The sequence below is a fragment of the Sylvia atricapilla genome, chromosome Z, assembly GCF_009819655.1.
Source record: "Sylvia atricapilla isolate bSylAtr1 chromosome Z, bSylAtr1.pri, whole genome shotgun sequence".
NCBI classification, from domain to species: Eukaryota; Metazoa; Chordata; class Aves; order Passeriformes; family Sylviidae; genus Sylvia; species Sylvia atricapilla.
Window position 1 is genome coordinate 43524208 of NC_089174.1, and position 19514 is coordinate 43543721.

At 39.5% G+C, this 19514-nt stretch overlaps 1 protein-coding gene across 6 annotated transcripts in view; it reads left to right on the forward strand.

Moving 5' to 3' along the window:
* The first annotated feature begins 1506 nt into the window (after positions 1 to 1506).
* The window catches only part of GAK (cyclin G associated kinase), a 66089-nt gene continuing 48081 nt past the window's right edge, over positions 1507 to 19514 (forward strand). For all 6 annotated transcript variants that reach the window (XM_066338780.1, XM_066338782.1, XM_066338785.1 and 3 more), the window contains exons 1-8: positions 1507 to 1842; positions 7880 to 7941; positions 9211 to 9270; positions 11143 to 11257; positions 11682 to 11824; positions 14040 to 14165; positions 15295 to 15384; positions 19301 to 19436. In XM_066338780.1, the coding sequence (XP_066194877.1) occupies positions 1701 to 1842; positions 7880 to 7941; positions 9211 to 9270; positions 11143 to 11257; positions 11682 to 11824; positions 14040 to 14165; positions 15295 to 15384; positions 19301 to 19436 (874 nt within the window). In that variant the 5' untranslated portion in view covers positions 1507 to 1700. The remainder of the gene's footprint in view (positions 1843 to 7879; positions 7942 to 9210; positions 9271 to 11142; positions 11258 to 11681; positions 11825 to 14039; positions 14166 to 15294; positions 15385 to 19300; positions 19437 to 19514) is intronic.

Genomic DNA, 19514 nt, shown 5'->3' on the forward strand with positions numbered 1-19514 from the left:
GTGTGCCATTTTCTGGTAATATTTTGATTAAAGGTTGTATAGAGAAATCCAAAGTAGAATGCAGATTCATTGCTGTTTAATTAATTCAATCCCTAAGAAGCTGAAAGCAATTACTGGAATGAAAATTAAAGCGCTATCTTTATTACCTGCTACTTGAATTTTTATAGAATAATTCCCCCAGCTTATGGTTCTGCCCTGCCTTCACCTTATGACACAAGAGGGAATCCCTTCTTTACCACCTTCCCCACCCAAGGTTTTTGGCTAGAAGGATTTGTGGTGCATTCTGGGTGAAGCTGTAGAAGAAAGAAGACTATGTGAGAGTTAAAAGGGGAAGGTTAGAGCAGACCTTTTTAATCAGGAGCTCAAGCATCCCACTGGAGTACAGTGTGGTTGTCAGAACTGGGATGCAAACTAGTAACAGATGGCACAACCTTGTTTTCCTCTGCTTTTCAACAGGAACTGTGCCAGCATATAAATGTACAAACCTTACCACCTTCAGCAACTTTAACACCAAACCCATAGACCTCTCAAGCTGCATAAATAAAAATAATACTTTTTTCTGATCATGTATTCTTAAAAATGGTAGCATTTTACTACACTTTTGCGTTATCAATAAATGAAAATGGGGTCAGCCCCCATCACTGCAGAGCCTTCTGCACTCACTGAATAATCTGCTTGACCTCTCCAGTATGACCCTGGATATTTAAAACCACAGTCAGTAAAATATTACCCAGGTATTATTTTAAACTTTTTTTAATCCAGAAAAGCTGCATTCATATCAAGGCTCTCCTTTCTTACCTGCAGTAGTTGCAGTGCCAAATCCATCCCAATTTTTTCAAGTGTAAAGTTCCTGCTGCCTATCCTACATTTTTTCTTGTAGCTCTTTCATGTCTAACAGACAGTTACTCCTCCTGCAATTTTTCTGAGAACATGTTCCCACTGTAAGCTATGACTGACCTATCTGAGAAATTTCAAGCAACAATTGGTTCAGCTTTTTCAATCAAATCTCACACTTGATGCCTACCGGCATATAATTTTTGGACTGGAATTTTGACTATTTGTGTCAAGAGCCTTTATAAACAGTCAAATCTCTTGCATAAGCAACAAACCAATAAAGTTTTAAATATAAACAGTTTTAATGGATGGAATTTTATTTAGTAATTTTTATACATTAAAAACATACACATTGATAGAGAAACAAGATTCTCAGACAATACATTTATTTAATGGCATTTCAATCAGGCATGCTGCTGCTGAAACAAAGTCCTGCCGTCTTGTCATCCTCAGCTGTTTCTTCTTACTTTGGGATATCTGTTATGAGCTGAGATAAATGTGAGACTTGGCAGCAAAATACTCAGGGAATTTTAGCACAGCGTTAAAGCCGGTTAGGAAAAACTGTTGGCGCCGGCGGGAGCGGGAGGCCGCGAGGCGCCCCGAGGGGCGGCGCCGGGGCGGGAGCCGGAGCTCCTCCCGCGGGGCGGGGCCGTGCCCGGCCGGGCTGCGGGCGGCGCCGGCAGCGCCTAAGTGACGCAGCGTTCCCGGAAGCCGTCCGGAGCTGGGGGACAAGCGGCTGAGGAGGCGGTAGAGGAGGCAGGCGGGCTCTCGCCGCGGCTGTCGGTGCCTCGGCGGAGCCCTCCAACTCCGTCCCGCTCTGCTTCCATCCCTTTCCGTCCTATTCTGCTCCACTGCCTGCCGGGGCCATGTCGCTCTTGCAGTCCGCCCTAGACTTCCTGGCGGGCCCCGGCTCCCTGGGAGCCGCCAGCCGCGACCAGAACGATTTCGTGGGGCAGACGGTGGAAATGGGCGACATGAAGCTGCGTATCAAGCGGGTCATCGCCGAAGGTAGGAGCGGGCGACAGGGCCGGGCCGTGCGGGGCGGACCCCGGCGCTGCGGGGCTGGGATGGGCTTCCCCGCGGGCCTCCCGCTCTCGTTTTCTCCGTCTGCTGTTCCTACACCGGGAGGGTTTCCTCCTCGGCAGGCCGCGCCCGGTGGGGGCGGGCGGCGGCGGGGCGGCGGTTCCGGCCTCTCGGGAGGGGCTGGCGGTGTCCGCGCCGGGCCGCTGTCCCGGGCACGGCGGGACGGTGTCCCCAGTGGTCGCAGCGGTGCGTGGTGTTACTGTCCTGCCTCAGGAATAGCCACCGAGGGCCGCTGTGTTGTGCGACCGCCTCTTCGCTTGCTTCGTGGTTTGAAATGCCTTCGCCACATAGCAGAACTCAGAGGAGTTTGTAAACTGTCAAGGTCTTTATAATCTAGCATGGACCTAATGGAAATTCTGGATTACGTTTTTTTTTTTTTTTTGTTTGTTTGTTTTTTGGTTTGGTTTGGTTTGTTTTGTTTTTGTGGCAATATATAATATTGTGCCAAATATGCAAGGTTGCCCCTGTTGTTTGGGGTTGTTTGGAAAACTCTGGAATGCAGGGAATGTGTTAGCTTTAAACGCACTTGCCAGGAGGTTGATCTTACTGTACACATGGACTTTGCTAGAGTACAAGGAGTTAAATATTTAGTCAGTTTCCAGTTCAGGTGAAGTTATGGAGAAGTAGCCTGGCACACGACTTGTTAATCTGTTTTAGAAAAGATGGTATATTTGATAGATGTAAATTATTTAGTTATTAGCAGAAATTTAGGTTGTCTTGTCCTTGTGGTCCGAGAATATGTATTTCGTTAAGCAGAAGAACCATTGAAGGCTGGTCTCAGAAGATTGAAATGTGAAGTTTTCCATGCTACTGCAGTTAAATATTTTATTAACTTTGTAGAGATGGTCGATGTTGTTTAGGTTAAATACTTCAAAGCTCTATTTAGAGCTCCTTTTCATTATTGGAGTTTATTTCTGTAGTTTCTTCTTGTAATTGTCTGCTACTAAGTAGTTTTCTGTTGCAAAATCCTGGTGATCAGCATAGAAAAAAAAATTGGTTAAGATTAGCTACTTCAAACCGCTCCTAAGATACTTAAAAATTTTTTGTGCTGTAAAACAACAGTAACTAGGTCTTCACTGCTTTATCTTCTTAAGGGCAATAATTTGTTGCTTGAATGCTCAAGCACTTTTAGCATATGATCTTAGAGAGAGCCTGGCAGTTTCTTATGTATTAAGTTGCATTTAAAACAGTACTAAATGTCATGTTCTCCTGTTCTGCCTTCAGCCTTTACTTGCAGGTTCTTTACTGTTAGGATTGTGACTGAAATGTAAGCGCTCAGTAGGATGTGAATGCTAAAATAACTGTCTGTGCTGCTGATACTGTAATATTCTTGCCGACAGTGACCACAGTCCATACCCAAGGACAAAGGAAAATTAGGGCAGGGAGCTGTTTTTTAGGCATATATGCTATTAGGTTATGGTTCTGGAGCAGGTGTTTTATTACTTCACTTTGGCAGCAGCCTGCTGTTTCCCAGAATCTGACACAGGCATTGTAAAATGTCAGGGGAAAGATGCCAGGTTAGATGATTTAAAGATTATTTAAATTAAGGCATGCTTTAACCTTATGGTTCTTGACAATTTCTCTGTAACCACTGCTTTGTGTTCCATGTTTGTCTCAGTGTTACGGTTTTATTTTATGTTGTTTTCTTTCCTTATTTTGCTAACCGAAGCTAGCTCCTTGCTTTTTCTGGAAAGTATAATTTTCTGACCAGTATAGCTGGTCTGAAAGAACCCTTGCAGTATATTGAGTATAAAGGTGAAATAGATGTAAAATATAGAAGTCCCAGCTTCTCCTGCTATCTTAAGAGTTGAATTTGTCTGTAGCATATAATCTATTTTGTTGCTCAAATTGCATTTATCTTTTAAGCTCTGTATGTGTTGTACCTTCTGATACATGGGTCCACAACTGTGGCTTATATGTATTCTCTTCCATGCTTACAAATATAGAATCTGTTTTACTTCTCAGTTCTTTCATGACAAATTCCCTACTCGAAAATCCAGTGCTGCTTTCTGAATTTGTATTTCAAACCCATGGTGAACTGGGATTTGAGACAGAGAGCCTTTTCTGTAGCTTTCTCAGCTTTGTTTGTGGCTGGTGTGAACAGAGCCTGTGGTTTAGCGTTGCATAGTATCATGTGGCAGCACAGGTTCAGTTGTTCCCATAGTCCACAACTCCTTCCAGCTCTGTAGTGTGCACCAGTGCTGGTGCAGATCCATGTTTGGCTGTGCTCTAAGCTGAGACTGATTGCACAGGTTGCTTAGATGCGTTTTTCTGGTTGTTTCACAGAGGTGTCTTGCTGGGGTTGGACTGAGCTGATTGAAAATGCGGTGTGTTGCTGCAGGAGGCTGACAGCAACCTGTGGGGGATGAGCTGATGATGATCTTTTGTGTTGATATACCTCTAAATGCAAGAATAGACTAAGTGTGTCACAGACTGGACTGAGCACTCCTAGAATATGGTTTCCTGGGGTTTTTTTCTGCTTGGATATTTCAGTAGCTCACTGCAGATAAGACTTTAGAGGATCTTGGTGAGGGCCTTTACATATAATCCCTACTTTCCCGTGGTATGATGGTGGCCTCAGGTGTCAAGCAGAGGGGGATCCTCTGGTTAAGTGCACAGACACTCGCCCCCCCAGTTTTACTCAAGTAAAATAGTTATGGATTTCCTGCCTAATTAGTGAATATTGTTGCTTCTTTTGTATACGAGACTGAACAATTTAGAATAAACCAGGTGTTTTGTTTTGTGAAAAATGGGGAACATTTTTCTGTTGTTTTTTCTGTAAAGTTCTGTAGCACAGATTCAACACCATTCTTCATGCGTAATGAATTCTTATACTTCCTTTGAGTAACAAACATTGGCAAAAGAGCACACAAAAAGAGAAACAAGACGAGAAAAAGGGTGCATTATTCAATCTGTTTGATCTGAGTCTAAAGCTTTTACCATAATGAAAAAATCATTCCTTAGTCAGAAAGATATCAATAGTACAGACTTCAATGGGTACAGACTCTTTTTTTTTTTTTTTTTTTTAAATAGATGTCATAACTTGCAGTCACATAGGTAGGTGGCTTGTTACAAGCTGCTTTCCGTCAAGGTAAAACTTGTGCAATTAAAGCAGCTTTTTTTTTCTTTGATACTTCAGGGCTTCCTCAGTATTTTGAATGTGAACGGTATTATAGTTTGCTAAGCTTATAGGAACAATTCTGTGTTTCTGCAACTACTAGATTCATAGGGCAATGATAACCTAATTAAGTCCAGGTTTTTGGGTGGATTTAATTTGTGAATCACTAGCAGCAGGGGCACAAAGAATGCTTAATGTCAAGTTTCTGTGGACATTTTTAGTTTTATTTGCTGACAGATAAGGGGGGGGGAAGGTGATTCCTAAACAACAACTAAAGCACCTGACCTAGCAGCTTTCTAGTTTGCATTCTCTTTACTGTAAACGTAGACAATGCTCTCAACATGCAGCAGAACAGTCGGTTCTGTTTTTTAAAGCTGTTGTTTCTTGGCTGTAGCAATTCCTGCATGCAGGGGAGCTCCAAAAGTTTCAAGATATTCTACATCTCTGTTTCTCAAGGCTGTGGGAAAATGTACAGATCTTTTTTGGGCCATCCTTCATTCTTGAGGAAGTTTCATTGTGTTACTTTGCAATGGACACAAATGCATTACTGGGCTTCAAAAAAAAATGCTTGTGAGTCAATGCTTGACAACAATAACAGAGCATCTTTTCTGTTTTGATACTCTGATATAAAAGCTTTCAGGTAAGATGCACTGTAACTTACAGTCCAGCCTAAAATTATACTGTTTCAATCAAATTATAGCTGAAACATAAACCACTGAAAGCTGATGGGAACAGATTTGGTCACTATTTGGGAGGGGAGTAGACAAGTCATATCAAATAGTTACAAACAGGAAGCTACTCACACCCTCACTTTTTCATGACTAGTTAAGTGTGCAGTGAAACAGTGAGTGAAATGCACTAGCAAGAAGTGTTGTGATGTGATTGGTGTCCCGATTTTGATGCTTCTCTAGCTGTCATTTTAGTGAAGCTGCTTATCAGAAAAAAAAATTGTGAATATGTGAAAAACAGGGACATGGTAAAAAAGAACAGTTTAAAATCCAACTTAATGTGTAAATGCAGTGAAATTATTCAGTATTATGTGACACCTAGGTTTGACTTGAAGGAGAATCCAAATCTCTTGGTTGGAAAAGCAAGGGTCTTCAAATCTCTGTAAGAGAATTATGAATGTGTGAGAGTTTGTGTCTACAGAAAAGAAATAAACCCAGTTTCTGTATGAGAAAATACTGTTTGAGATGACTTTGGAGAGCTTGGGCTGTCTTCTGAGAATGGGGCTCTGAAAAGCCTCAGCAATGCAAAACCTGTCTCTCTGGGCAATAGCTGGGATGGGTTGTGTACACTGGTGATCTGTATGGGGGGATACTAAGATGATTTTTGCTGATACAGAAAGCCTCAGAAAACTGTCTTAAAACCACCTACAAACATTTACGTGAGTGGAAAAAAATGAGTGAAAACACCCCAAATGTAATTATATTCTTTAGGCGTCCCTAGGAGTTGTTCCTCTCTTAACTTCCATTTTACAATTTGCCTAAGTTAGGTTTGCTATACAGGTGTTTGTAGAGGTCTGTTGAAAATGCTTTTAATATTTCTTCTGAATGTTTGTAAATATGTTAGTCGGGCGGCATGGAGTAAATTGGAGTAAATTGTTATGGCAGAGGAGAAGTTTTGCCAGTAGACTTATCCTTACTAAGGGTGTATTAAAACTGCTTTAATAGACTACTTCTTCAGGGGAGCCATCATCAAACTGTAAAACTGCTTTTAAGAATGAAGTAGTAGGACTAGTTAGGTTTTTGTGTAAGAATTGTTTTTCACTAATAACAGATGGTTTAAAAAAATTAAGTTAAAAGTACCTTCACAACGTGCTCTAACTAATTTGGTATCCCAGAAAATCCATGGAATTAAACATGGTATCTGCTGCAGTGTTGCAGTTGTAGTGAATCAAACACTGCATAGAGTGAGCCAAGTTATGTGGAGCTGAGTTGAGTTCGGTGAAAGATTGAAATGACAGAATAGGAAACTTACTTGAAGCTCATGTTTTGAGAGGGGCTTAGTTGTAAAAGGTGATCTTGTAGGTCGTAACAGTTGGGTTTGACCTCTGCAGGTGCAATGAAGTAGGAATTAACCAGGTGTGATATCACTGGCTTTTCCCTGGAGATCTGGAAAGTTTAATGAACTCCATTCTGTTTAGCATTTCTGTACTTGATAATAAGGTGCAATCACTGAAGTAGAAATGTGTAGTTGTGTACCCTCAAATGTCTGCTATCTCAATGAGGCTTGCACAGTGTGCTTAAGCAAAGAGAAGTGTTTGAGAAAATAGATAGTTTGACAAAAGGAGTTGGAAGGGAAATACTTTATTGTATGACACATTGCGATTTAGTAACAATATTACCCTTATTGGAATGTGTGCTTCAGTGCTTGAAAAAGCTTTCTGCTTTTAATATGAAGCCCAAAGCACGACAATTACCTTAAAAATAGGAGGTGTGTGTTTAGCATTTATCTTCCTTAGTTACTGCTGTTTTTTTATACAAAGTGTTAGCAGTGTAATGCCAAAAAGTGTAACTGAATTTATCCAGTAATGTTTGTTCTACTGCTTTTTGGTTTTATAAAGACCTTTAATAAAAAAAAAGCTTCATAAGAAGTCTGCATATGCAGACTTAACAAAATGCAGGAAAGTAACTAAGTCAGTGTGCTCTTGGCATATGTAGGAGAAAACAAGAGTTCAGACATTCTATTCCTAAGTCAGTAATCTTGACCAGATACTGAAAAACATGTGCTTGATACCTTCAGAAATGTATCTAAATTCATGTATTGATTCTGTTAGACTAAAAAGAATGGTGTACCTGAATATTGAAATTAAAACTGACTTAATGTGCCTTCTTCTTGTAGGGGGTTTTGCTTTTGTGTATGAAGCTCAAGATCTTGGAAGTGGCAAAGATTATGCTTTGAAGGTAATGTTAATTTACTTCACTATAGGTCTGTAAGATCTGTAGTTTAGCTTGATATTTTAGCATGACAATAAGTCCTTGGTGCATGCCACTGGGCAAGTAACTTGGAAAAATCCAGTATATTAATGGTGTTTGTAGCCCACTATTTAAAATAGTCATTCCGATTAGACCCGTGCACTTAATATCTTCATATTCAGGTAACAAACAGAGGAAGTGGTCTTCTAGGTGCTGCTGGTGTTTTGTGTTTGTTTTTTTTTGTTGTTTGTTTGTTTGTTTGTTTGTTTGTGGGTTTTTTGGCATAGAAATTAATGATCCAGTCCAAAACATTTTGTTGCATGGGTAAAAAAAGTACTTCATAATTACCTGAAGTGGAGTACAGGAATCTATTTCACTCATCAGAAGCAGATTTAGCCTACCTTCTTATTTTGAGAGTAAATTTCCTTAATATTAAAAATAATGCTCCACACTTTGACTTATTGTTTAAACATTCAGCCTGGTAATTTTAAAGACTCTTCTCTGGATTCTTGTTTCTAGAGGCTTCTGCTAACCAGCTGTAAACAGGGTAGTTGTATGAGGGGTGGGATAGGTAAGTTGGCATTATACTACCAGTAATAACTTTGGCTTTTTCCATTTAATTCCACATCCTACAGTAACAAAACATGTGACCAAAACGATATGTTCAAAAAGTCCTCTAGAAGTAGCCCCATTAAAAAATAACAGGTGAAAGGTGAACCATTACTATACTTCCTCTGTTCTGTAAAACCAGTACTTTTGTAGTGAACGCTCAGGTGGATTGTAGTCAAATGCTGACTGCAAATCCAGATAATACTAGAAACTAGTAATGTTTAATTTTGCTACTGATTACACAAGAACCATTGAAAAAGCTGGGCTATGTAATCTTGAGGAGTTTAGTCTAGAGTGAATTGACAGTTGTTCCTGAGTATTTCAGACAGAAGGTGAATCTTTCCTTATTAGGCCACAATGCTGCAGCCATCAGACTGTAGGCTTTATATATCAGAGCAGTTACTTTCAAGAGTGTCAAAAATTAGAACTGCTCGATAGTCACTAAACTTTAATAATCCAGGTAGCTGGGTATTATTCATGACAGAATGTCAAAATGTATGATAAGCCAGCTTTGTTTACTGCCCCATTACAGCTCCTTAGGTTTTTGACTGTAGCTTATCCTTCATATTCTGTGAAAAAAAAAAAAAAAATCTAAGCACCGTTATTCTGTGAGTTTCAGTAACTGTGTCTTTTCAATTATTTTGACAGCGATTGTTGTCTAATGAAGAGGAAAAGAACAAAGCCATCATTCAGGAAGTTTGTTTTATGGTATCCTTTTCTGTAACATGTTTAACTGCCTGAGATTTCTGGGAAACAAGATTGCTGTACAGAGTCTCTTTTTCTTCATGCCATACGCTGCCTAAGAGGACTGACCTTCTGGAGATCTGGGTTTGTGGTTTGTCCTGAATCTGGTACCAGCATCCAGAAAGTTCAGTTCTTCAAAAATTGTAGTAATACAGTGTTTGCAGATAATTTTTGTAGCTAGTGTATACCTTGCCATGTACTTCTGCCAAGAAGTGAAATTCTTACTTGGACTTTCTTGCAGGTGTGTGAATGTGGTCAAGAGACATTATGATGATACTTAGATCTTACGTAGAATTTCCTCACATGCGTGGGATTTATTGCTCTTTGCTTTTACTCTCAATGTTTATTAATTTCTGCTTTGGGTACATCTGGCTTTAAGAAGTAATGCTAGATATTAAGGAAGAAATTCCAGTAGACTACATGCATCAGGAACAATCAGATGTTTCTCAGTGTCCTTGCTGTCCTCCTTGTCTTCAGTGATAGTAAGGTATAGTGTAATTTCAGAGTGTAATTCAGAAGGGTATAGTGTATTTCAGAGTGTTTTCAATTCTTGATTTTAGTAAATTCAGTATTTTGTCCCTGGCCTGGCTCCTCTTGGACCTTCAGTTTATTTCGATAGTCAGTGAATGGCTGTGGTATGCTGATGCGTTCTCTTCTGAGTATTCACTTTCCTTTTGAATACTAATTTAAGCTACTCAGACATTTCTTTTTATGATTCCTGATATGTTTGGCAAAACCGTAGCCTAAACACCACTTACTAGAAGTACACTTCCAAGACAGAGTACTGTAGCACTATACATTTCTATCTACCCTGACTTTATTTTGCCAAGAGTAAAGAATTCAATTTAACACTGAGTTCTTTGCTCTGAGCTGTGAAAAACATTTTGGGTGTTTTTCACAGCTCAGAGTACTTAAAGCAGGTGTACAACATGATGAAGGGTTAATTGTTGCTAAATTTCTGAGATAAGGCTGTGAAATGCAGTTAATTCCTGCAGCTCTGAACAGAAGGCTGTGGAGAGATGGGTAAGATCAGATTAATGTGAATTGTGTGGATCCAACTTGCTTGTTTTTAATAGCTTTATTCTACTTACAGTGTCTTTGCTTTTCTCTCTTTAGATTTGGTGAACGCATCCTGTAAATAGATTGTGTTTGTCTCATAGGCATGAGTCTCAATGTATGCACAGACAGGCATAATGCAACATAACTTCCCACTGGCAGGAGTTGAGATCATTTACACTGTACTCTCCTTTACATAGCCCTAAAGTGATACCTCAAATTTTTGAACTGAAAGTGAAACATGATAAAGGTTTTAGCATGAAAAACTACTACTAACAATGGGAGGGTAAGTTCCTTGCCCTTTTAGACTTCTAGTTGTTTTGAACGCTATTTTAATTACTTTAAATTGAAGCATGGAATACTTAATACTTCCCGTGGGAAAGGTAGGAGAGGGTACAATAGCTCTTTCTTGATCAGCTATCTAGAGAAGCAGCTAATAATTAGAAGGTGTCCCTGCTATTCATGCTAGGTTCTTGTAGTCCTTGTCAAAAGACAAAAAGAACTAGACTTGTTACTGAGTCCAATTTCCTCTGAGCTGTAATAATAAGGATTTTTCCATATTTTATTTTGACTTTTTATTACTTTACCTTAGAGTACTCTCTCAGATTTCTTATAGCTGAGGCGTGTATTTCCCTGTTTTGGTTAGGGTATTGTTTGCAGCTGTTATGCTTTCTGTGGTTTTAAGCTAGCAAATTCAAATGAACTACTGGATGCAATAGTATCAATGCAATATGTATCAATGAACTTCGGAGTTATCTTCCTTGAATGTGTTCTCTCCAGAAAAAACTTTCAGGTCATCCCAACATTGTCCAGTTTTGCTCTGCAGCATCTATAGGAAAAGAAGAATCAGACACGGGCCAGGGAGAGTTTCTTCTGCTTACAGAGCTGTGTAAAGGTAAACTTTTATTTCTTTCTGCAGCAGTGTACATTGCTTCTGGCAGATGTTTTACACAGGTTGCTTGTTAACTTACAAGCATGGAATGACTGTAGAAGATAGCATGGTTCAGTGTAGCTAGAGTTCAAACTTACCTTTTATAGGTTAAAGATCATGGTCTTTTAGGCTACAGTTTAACCTTGTCTTATATATGAGGTAATTATTAGATTTTTTGTTTGAGACTCATCAGAAAAAGGAAGAGTAGGAGTAGTTCTTTAGAGCATTCTTTCGTCACTGTAGTCAGTGTAGACTTGTATTTTCAAAAAAATCTTTTTAATATAACTTGAAACTGTAGATCTTTCTTGACAAGGGTCTGTTTGTGTCAAGGTTTCAGAATTTGCTGTGTTCTCTGTGTGCTTATGTGAATTTTCTTCATTTGCTGCAGGACAGCTGGTGGAATTCTTAAAAAAAGTAGAATCCAAAGGACTTATCTCTTGTGACACAGTTCTGAAGATCTTTTATCAGACCTGCAGAGCAGTGCAGCATATGCATAAGCAGAAGCCTCCTATTATTCATAGAGACTTAAAGGTATGTTACAGTATTTAAATAAAGGCTGGACTTCTGAACTGCAGAAGGGCGTGTTGGGCTGGATCAGTGTTAAAAACGATTCTTGAGCATAGAGCTTTGATCTATTGCCTTGCAATAACTTTTGAATGTTAGTGAAGGTCATCACTGAAATACTTGGATATCTTCAGACTGCTTCTCATTGTGCTTGTGGTTGGAAACTGCTTGTACTCTATCTGAAACAAGCTGGCAGAAAAGTAGTCTCATGTTTTGCTGACTGTGTTATCCTAAATATTTTGGTTTTGATAATGTAGTCAGTTACAACTAGTGCACTGCAGTTCTGGGTTAATAGAAGAAGAAGAGCTTTGAAGGAGAAGAATGCTGAATTATCTGTGAAAGATTACATAGCCATTGAGAATGTGTAGTAAGCTGTTAGTTTTAGAGCTGGTAACTTGGCGTTGTATTTCAGTGCTTGTTTTTAATGTAAATTGTAGAATTTGGTAGGCATAATTCATGTTAGATTTTGTTTCTTAGGGGTTTATTTTATTTGTTCGTTTTATTAGCCTTTACCTGGAATCTGTAGGGTTATGCTGTAGAAGGTGTTTTACTTTTAGGAACTTTGGAGATTTGAAAGGACTTACCTGAGTTTGAATTTTGTGTTTTGAAGACGGGGCTCACCTTTACCTGTTCAATATACCTTAGATAAAGAAGTGCTAATCACCAGTGAGATTCTGTTGTACTATGAGCATATTTGAATTTTTATTAGCATAAAAAATAAGACAGGGTAGATTGTTACTCTTGGAATAGTGTCTAAATTTGACACGTCTGTATCCAGCCTGATGTGATTTCATTTGAATATAAAGATAGGAAAATTTGTTACTCCTCTAAGCATGTACTCAATTACTTTGAAAAAAGGAAAATAAGGCCACTCTTCTAGAAGTAAATATGTTAATTATTTTCAACACTCTTGATGAAAGCTTTGATGTTAGCTATTAGTATCGCCCATAAATATTTACCTAGCTTTGGTGACAGAGCACTCCTTTTCTTTTCTTTCCTCTTGGTACTGTTGAACAGGCTTTTAGGTTGTGTCAAAGACATGTTAACCATTCTTCACTGAAATTTCTATATGCTTGCCCCTAGATTTTGTGGAAAAGATGCATCTCTCTTCTGAGAAAAAAAAGTAAAAAACCCCTGTTTACTAATAAATATACAATTTTTCATAGCCAGCTGCATAGACATTAAGCTAATGCTGTAATTCAGAACGGCTTTTTCTTCTCAAGGAACATATCTTCCTGACAGAGATAAAATGTGAAAAAAGAGGGGAATTTGGTTTTGTGTTGGTCTCATGTTGCAGAGGCTGTAAAACAAAAGTACATGATTGTTGTGCTGCAGGAGGCAGAGGACTTAATACAGCCAGGAGCCAAATAGGGATCATTTAACTGTTCTACCTTTTTTAGCAGTCTAAACTAAGGTCAGCAGCATAGAAAACTGTAGATCAGTGTTTTGAGGCAATTAACTTTGACCCCTTTTCTTAACTTTACACAGAGGTATAAATTTTATTTTTCAATCCTTTTGTGATTGACTCCAAGTACACATGCCAAATTCTTTTACTCTTTGCTTAAGTTTCTTCCACATTTCAATTAACAATACAGGAGGATTAGAATTTAGGAAGTAGAAAAAGGCAGAGATAATGGATGATGAACTATTCAGGCAGCACATGATTCTCAAATAGCTGTTTTCTGTGTCTGCACAGGATCACAGCTGTGTCTTTGTGTGTCTCCTAGCAGCTTTCTTCTCTACTAGTACCTTCCTGTTTTCATGTATAGCAGTTCTAAACTTAATCTCACTGCAGTTAAACTAACAATGTTCAGTTTTATGCCTGAAAACATTTGGATTCGAAGACACTACTTCGACAAGTTCTCATCTGAAGAACTGCCCTTTTCTTAGGCTTTAATGAAATTACTTCCCCCCCGCCCCACCCTGGAGTTTATTTTTTGCTCTCCTGAATGTTTCCTGTTCATGATGTGCTTGGTGCTTTCTTTGAACACTTGGCTATGTTGCTACCGTATAAAACTGCAGTACTGTCTAAAATCTTTGTTCTCCTACAAACAATATTTTTGGCTAAAGTGATTAGTTTTTATATGTATGCACAAGTAAGATTATATGTAAAAGCATGTGTGTTAGTATACAGGGCAAAAAAGGCATTTTTTAAAATCTGTTATTCTACATCTCTTTGAAGGTGGAAAACTTGCTTATTAGTAATCAGGGGACAATTAAACTTTGTGACTTTGGTAGTGCTACAACTATAGCTTACTATCCTGACTACAACTGGTCTGCACAGAAGAGAGCACTGGTTGAAGAAGAGGTGAGACTATTTTAATGTGATTTAATTTTAATATCATTATTAATTTAGCTGTTACTATTAATCTGGTATTAAGTCATGTGACATCTAAGAAAACTGAAGATTGTTTCAGTTAGAATGTAATTTATAAAGTTTTGGTTTGGTATTTGTTTTGCCAGAGTTCGAAAGCTGTCTGCAGTTACAATCATAGCTTATGTTCTGTAGCTACATGTAGAAACACTGCTTTAGCATGACCAGTGTCCATTCTGCAATCTGCTGTGAAAATAGAAGTGGTTAAAAGGGCTCCTTCTAGTGCATTCTTGACAAGGAATTGGTTGTGCCACACTGATTCCCATCTTCTTTCTGATCTGTTTTTCTCAGTTGAATGATATGTAAATCATCTCATGAGAGACAAGTCTGCTCAGTGGAGTAGGAATGGGCAGTATTGCAGTGCCTTAGACTACAGTAACCAAATCTAGCATGCAGTGTACTTCTTCAAAGTCCATTTGTTCTTAATTTAGAGTTGAGAGTAATGCTAGTAAATCTAATGTAGTACATCAGTGGGAGAAATAACATTTGAGGTCATATGTACAACTTCTGACATCACAAGCCCCTGTTGTGCAATCTGGTATTCTTGGAAAACATTCCACTGATGAAATGATGATATCTTACGATTGTCTTGTATAGTCTGTGCAAAAGGGTGGTAGAAAAGGTCTTTTCAGGTATCCTTATGATGAGAGTTTCTCTTTGGATATGTCTGCACTGGCATTAAGCGTGCTGAGAAAGTGAGAGACATGCACTGGGAGTGCGAATTCACTTATTAGCTTATTGTTGATTTTTGGTATTGATGTTTCTGTCCATTTTTGCCTCATGTAGATCAGTCACTTTATGTGCTTACCTTGTAAGGGTCCCTTGTAAGGGAGGACTCGATTATCACAATGTTATTTGAGTACTACTGTCTTCATGTGACTTTATGTCAATGCTGTTGTGACTATTTCAGGTTTCAATGAATGGCTTTTTCCTTGACAAATGTTTCTGAAATTAATTTTAAAAATAGGACTACTATCCATTTTACATGGAGAGCTGTTTTCTTGGTTGGATGCTGTTAAAGCTCATTGTTCAAGATTGTTTCAATAAATTTTGTCTTCTCCAGATCACAAGGAATACAACACCAATGTACAGGACACCAGAAATGATTGACTTGTACTCAAATTTTCCAATTGGTGAAAAGCAGGACATTTGGGTACGAAGTTTTTTTTCTTCCTGCATCACAGTTGCTCATGTCACAGTGAAACTTACTTTGCGGGCTTTGTGTTAGGTTGTTGATTAAATAACTGAAGTACCAAAATAAATGTAGGATGCAGTCTTAGATTAAAATAAATTTAAACAATGTGGACTCTGTATCTAAATGTTAAAAGAATGAGATGTACTGTTCAAACTTTTCTCCGCTATCAAGGTTAACTTCCTTTTGAGAGGCAGTGCTGAACTTCTCTAACATTTGGTAGAACCATTGCCTAGCTGGAGCTTGCCACCATAAATCCAGATTACTTTAAGTCCTTAGATTCAAATTCTTGCCTTTCATGGTCTGCCACACATATAATCCTGGGACAACTTATTGCTGAATTGAAAATGATTATGTTGAGGTATGGCGTGTAGCTAAAATACTGACAGATATCAAGGATGACAACAATGCAGAGATCATTCATGCTTTTTTTAGAAAGGATGATAACCTGTTCATATTCACTAAAAAACCTGTAGCGAGAATTAAAGATAGATACTAAATCCTCAGTTGTACCTTTTCCAGCTGCATAAAGTTGCAGCACTGAGGCATTCCCCAGTAGTGTAGTGCTTGGCCACTTAGTTTATGGTATGGTTTTGCAGAGGCACATGTCAAGCTGTTCACTTCTTATCTGTATCAACAGTGTGTTAAAAGACAAATTGAGAAAATGTAATGCTGGTGCTTTGAAAGTTTTTATATGGGATCTTGGAACTTCGTTCATTTTATTAAATTAGTTGCAAGATATTGTGGAAACTCTTGTTCAGTTTCTACAGCTGTTGATGTTTTTGGAATGTGAAGAAACACAAAGTAAAACACATTCTTCTGACCACTTGATCTCTTCATGAAATACTGTCAGGCTGAGCCAAGATTACAGAATCACTAGGTTGGAAGAGACCTTCAAGGTCATTGAGTCCAACCCATGCCTAACACCTCAGCTAAACCATGGCACCAAGTGCCACATGCAGTCTTTTTTTAAAACACATTCAGGGATGGTGACTCCACCACCTCCCTGGGCAGACCGTTTTCCAGTGCTTTATCACTCTTCCCATAATATCCAACCCATATTTCCCTTGGCACAGCTTAAGACTCTGCCCTCTAGTTCTGTCAGTTGCTGCCCGTTGAAAGAGACCAACTCCCACCTGACTACAACCACCTTTCAGGAGGTAGAGAGTGATAAGGTCACCTCTGAGTCTCATTTTCTCCAGTTCCCTCAGTTGTTCCTCGTAGGGCTTGTTTCCCAGCCCCTCACCAGCCTCATTGCTCTGCTCTGGATGTGCTCAAGCATCAGCATTTCCAACCTGAGGGCCCAGAACTGGACACAGCACTTGAGATGTAGCCTCACCAGTGCCCAGTACAGGGGAAGAATGACCTACTTGCTCCTGCTGGCCACACCATGCCTGATCCAGGCCAGGATGCCATTGGCCTTCTTGGCCACCTGGGCACACTGCTGGCTCATGTTCAGCTGCTGTCACCAGCACTTCCTGGTCCCTTTCTGCCTGGGCACTGTCCAGCCACACTGATCCCAGCCTATAATGCTGCAGGGGGTTATTGTGGCCAAAATGCAGGACTTACTAAACTTCATCTTACCAGACTCTGTCCATCCATCCAGCTGTTCCAGGTCTCTCTGCAGAGCCCTCTACCTTCCAAGAGGTTGACATGCACTCCCAATTTAGTGTCGTCTGCAAATTTACTAATGAAAGTCTCAATACCCTCATTCATGTTGTCAGTAAAAATACTGAACAGAATTGGCCCCAGCACAGACCCCTGAGGGTCACCACTGGTGACTGGCCACCAACTGGATACAGCACCATTCACCACCACTCTCTGGGCCCGGCCATCCAGCCAGTTCCTAACCCAGCAAAGAGTGCTCCTGTCCAAGCCTTGGGCTGCCAGCTTATCAGGAGGATGCTGTGGGGGACAGTGTCAAAAGCCTTGCTGAAGTTGAATTATACAACACCAACTGCCTTTTCCACCAGGTGGGTCACCTGGTCATAAAAGGAGATCAGGTTAGTCAAACATGACCTATCCCTGCTAAACCTGTGCTGGCTGGGTCTGATACCCTGGCCATCCTGTACGTGATACCATGTCATCCTGCATGATGACATAAACTGCTCCATTACCTTACAAGCTACTGAGGTCAGGCTAACTGGCCTATAATTACCAGAATCCTCCTTCCCACCCTATTTGTAAATGGGTGTCACATTGGTCAGCTTCCAGTCACCAGTGAGCCAGTAAATGATGGAGTGATGGAGAGTGGCTTCGCAAGCTCATCTGTCAGCTCCCTTATTGCCCTGGGATGGATCCCATCTGGTCCCATAGATTTATGAATATTCAGGCATCTCAGCAGTTCTCTGACTGCCTCCTCCTGGATAACAGAGGGACCATTCTGCTCCCTGACACCATCTACCAACCCAAGAGGACAGATGTCCTGAGGACAAGCCGTCTTCCCACGAAAGATTGAGGCATAGGTGGCATTAAGCACTTCTGCCTTCTCATCTTCAGTTACTAAGTTCCCTCCCACATCCAGTAGAAAACATAGGTTGGTCTTACCCTTCCTTTTGACATTAATATATTTGTAAAAATTTTTTTTATTATCCTGTACAAAAGTTGCCAAATTAAGTTTGGTCTGAGCTTTGGCCTCTCTAATTTTTTTCCAACATGCCCTAACAACCCCTTTAAATACTTGCTGAGAGACCTGACCTTCCTTCCAAAGATGATACATCCTCTTAAGTTCCTTCAAAAACCTTGTTGCCCATCCAGGCTGGATGTTTGCCTTGTTAACATCTAGTTAAATGGAAAACTAGAAATGTGTTCAATAAAAGCCTCACTCAAAAGGGCAATTGCTATTTATGTTGTTTAAAATAACTCTGTATATGCTAGTGTTAACGTGGTGATTGTTTCCTGTATTTTGGGAAGATCTATTTAATTTACCACACCTGAGCTGGAAGGTACTGTTCTGTGTTTTTTTCCTTTATTCTTTGGCATCAATAAGAATATAAAAGTATTTGGCAGTAGAATATGGCTCTGTCTCTGGAAGCATAAATGATTTGTATAGTTTGTGGTTAGGATAAACAAAGCAGTTTTCCAAAGAAAGCAGTAGAGTTATTAACACACTTGATTCTGTATTTTTGTCACTGTGTTCTTGAAAACAAGGGAAGTAATGTCTGTCTTAGAAAAGCAGCACAGGTGAAAGGTTAGTTATCAACCATGTAGACTCCACAGTGGAAATGTGATTAGTTATCGTTATGAGACAGAACTTCTTAGACTTACTTGACTGACTGCTTTCTGTTAGTTTCCTACCTAAATCTAAAGATGAGAAAATAAACACTAAATCCAATAGCTACATGTTTTAGTCTTCAATATCTAAGTTGGACCAAATTCTGTCTTGACAAATGAAATGTGTCTCCTTGCACCACAGGATAGAGATATGAATTAAAATTCCTGAACTTTTTTTGAAAGCATAATTCTATTCTTGTACATCTTCAGTATGGCAAGACTACTAATTTTTGTGGTTTGAAATGCATAAAATGGATTTCTTGTAATGCCTTCTAAATGATTTTTAAAAAGAGGCAGGAATAGTTTTCACAAGTAACAAGTGCTAGGACAAGAGGAAATGGGCTCAAGTTGCACAAGGGGATGCTTAGGTGAGAAAAGATTTCTTCACTGTTAGGTTTATTGGGCATTGGAAGAGACTGTCCAGAGCAGTCAGTTACCATTCCTGGAGGTATTTAAAAGACGTGTAGATATGGTGATTAGGGATATGGTTTAGGGGTGGATGTGGCAGTGCTGAGTTAACATTTGGACCTGAGGATCATGAAGATCTTTTCCTGCTTAAAAGTTCCCCCATGATTCTATGGAGTGTTTCTGTTTATCTCTTTAGGCTCTGGGCTGTATCCTGTATTTGCTGTGCTTTAGGCAGCACCCATTTGAAGATGGCGCTAAACTTCGCATAGTCAATGGGAAATATGTCATCCCACAAAATGACACCCGCTACTCTGTGTTTCATGATCTCATTCGTAAGTTGACAGTGTTATTTTATTTGGTGTCTTTGTGGATGCATGTTGTTGCTGACTGTTGTTTTACTGATAGTAAAA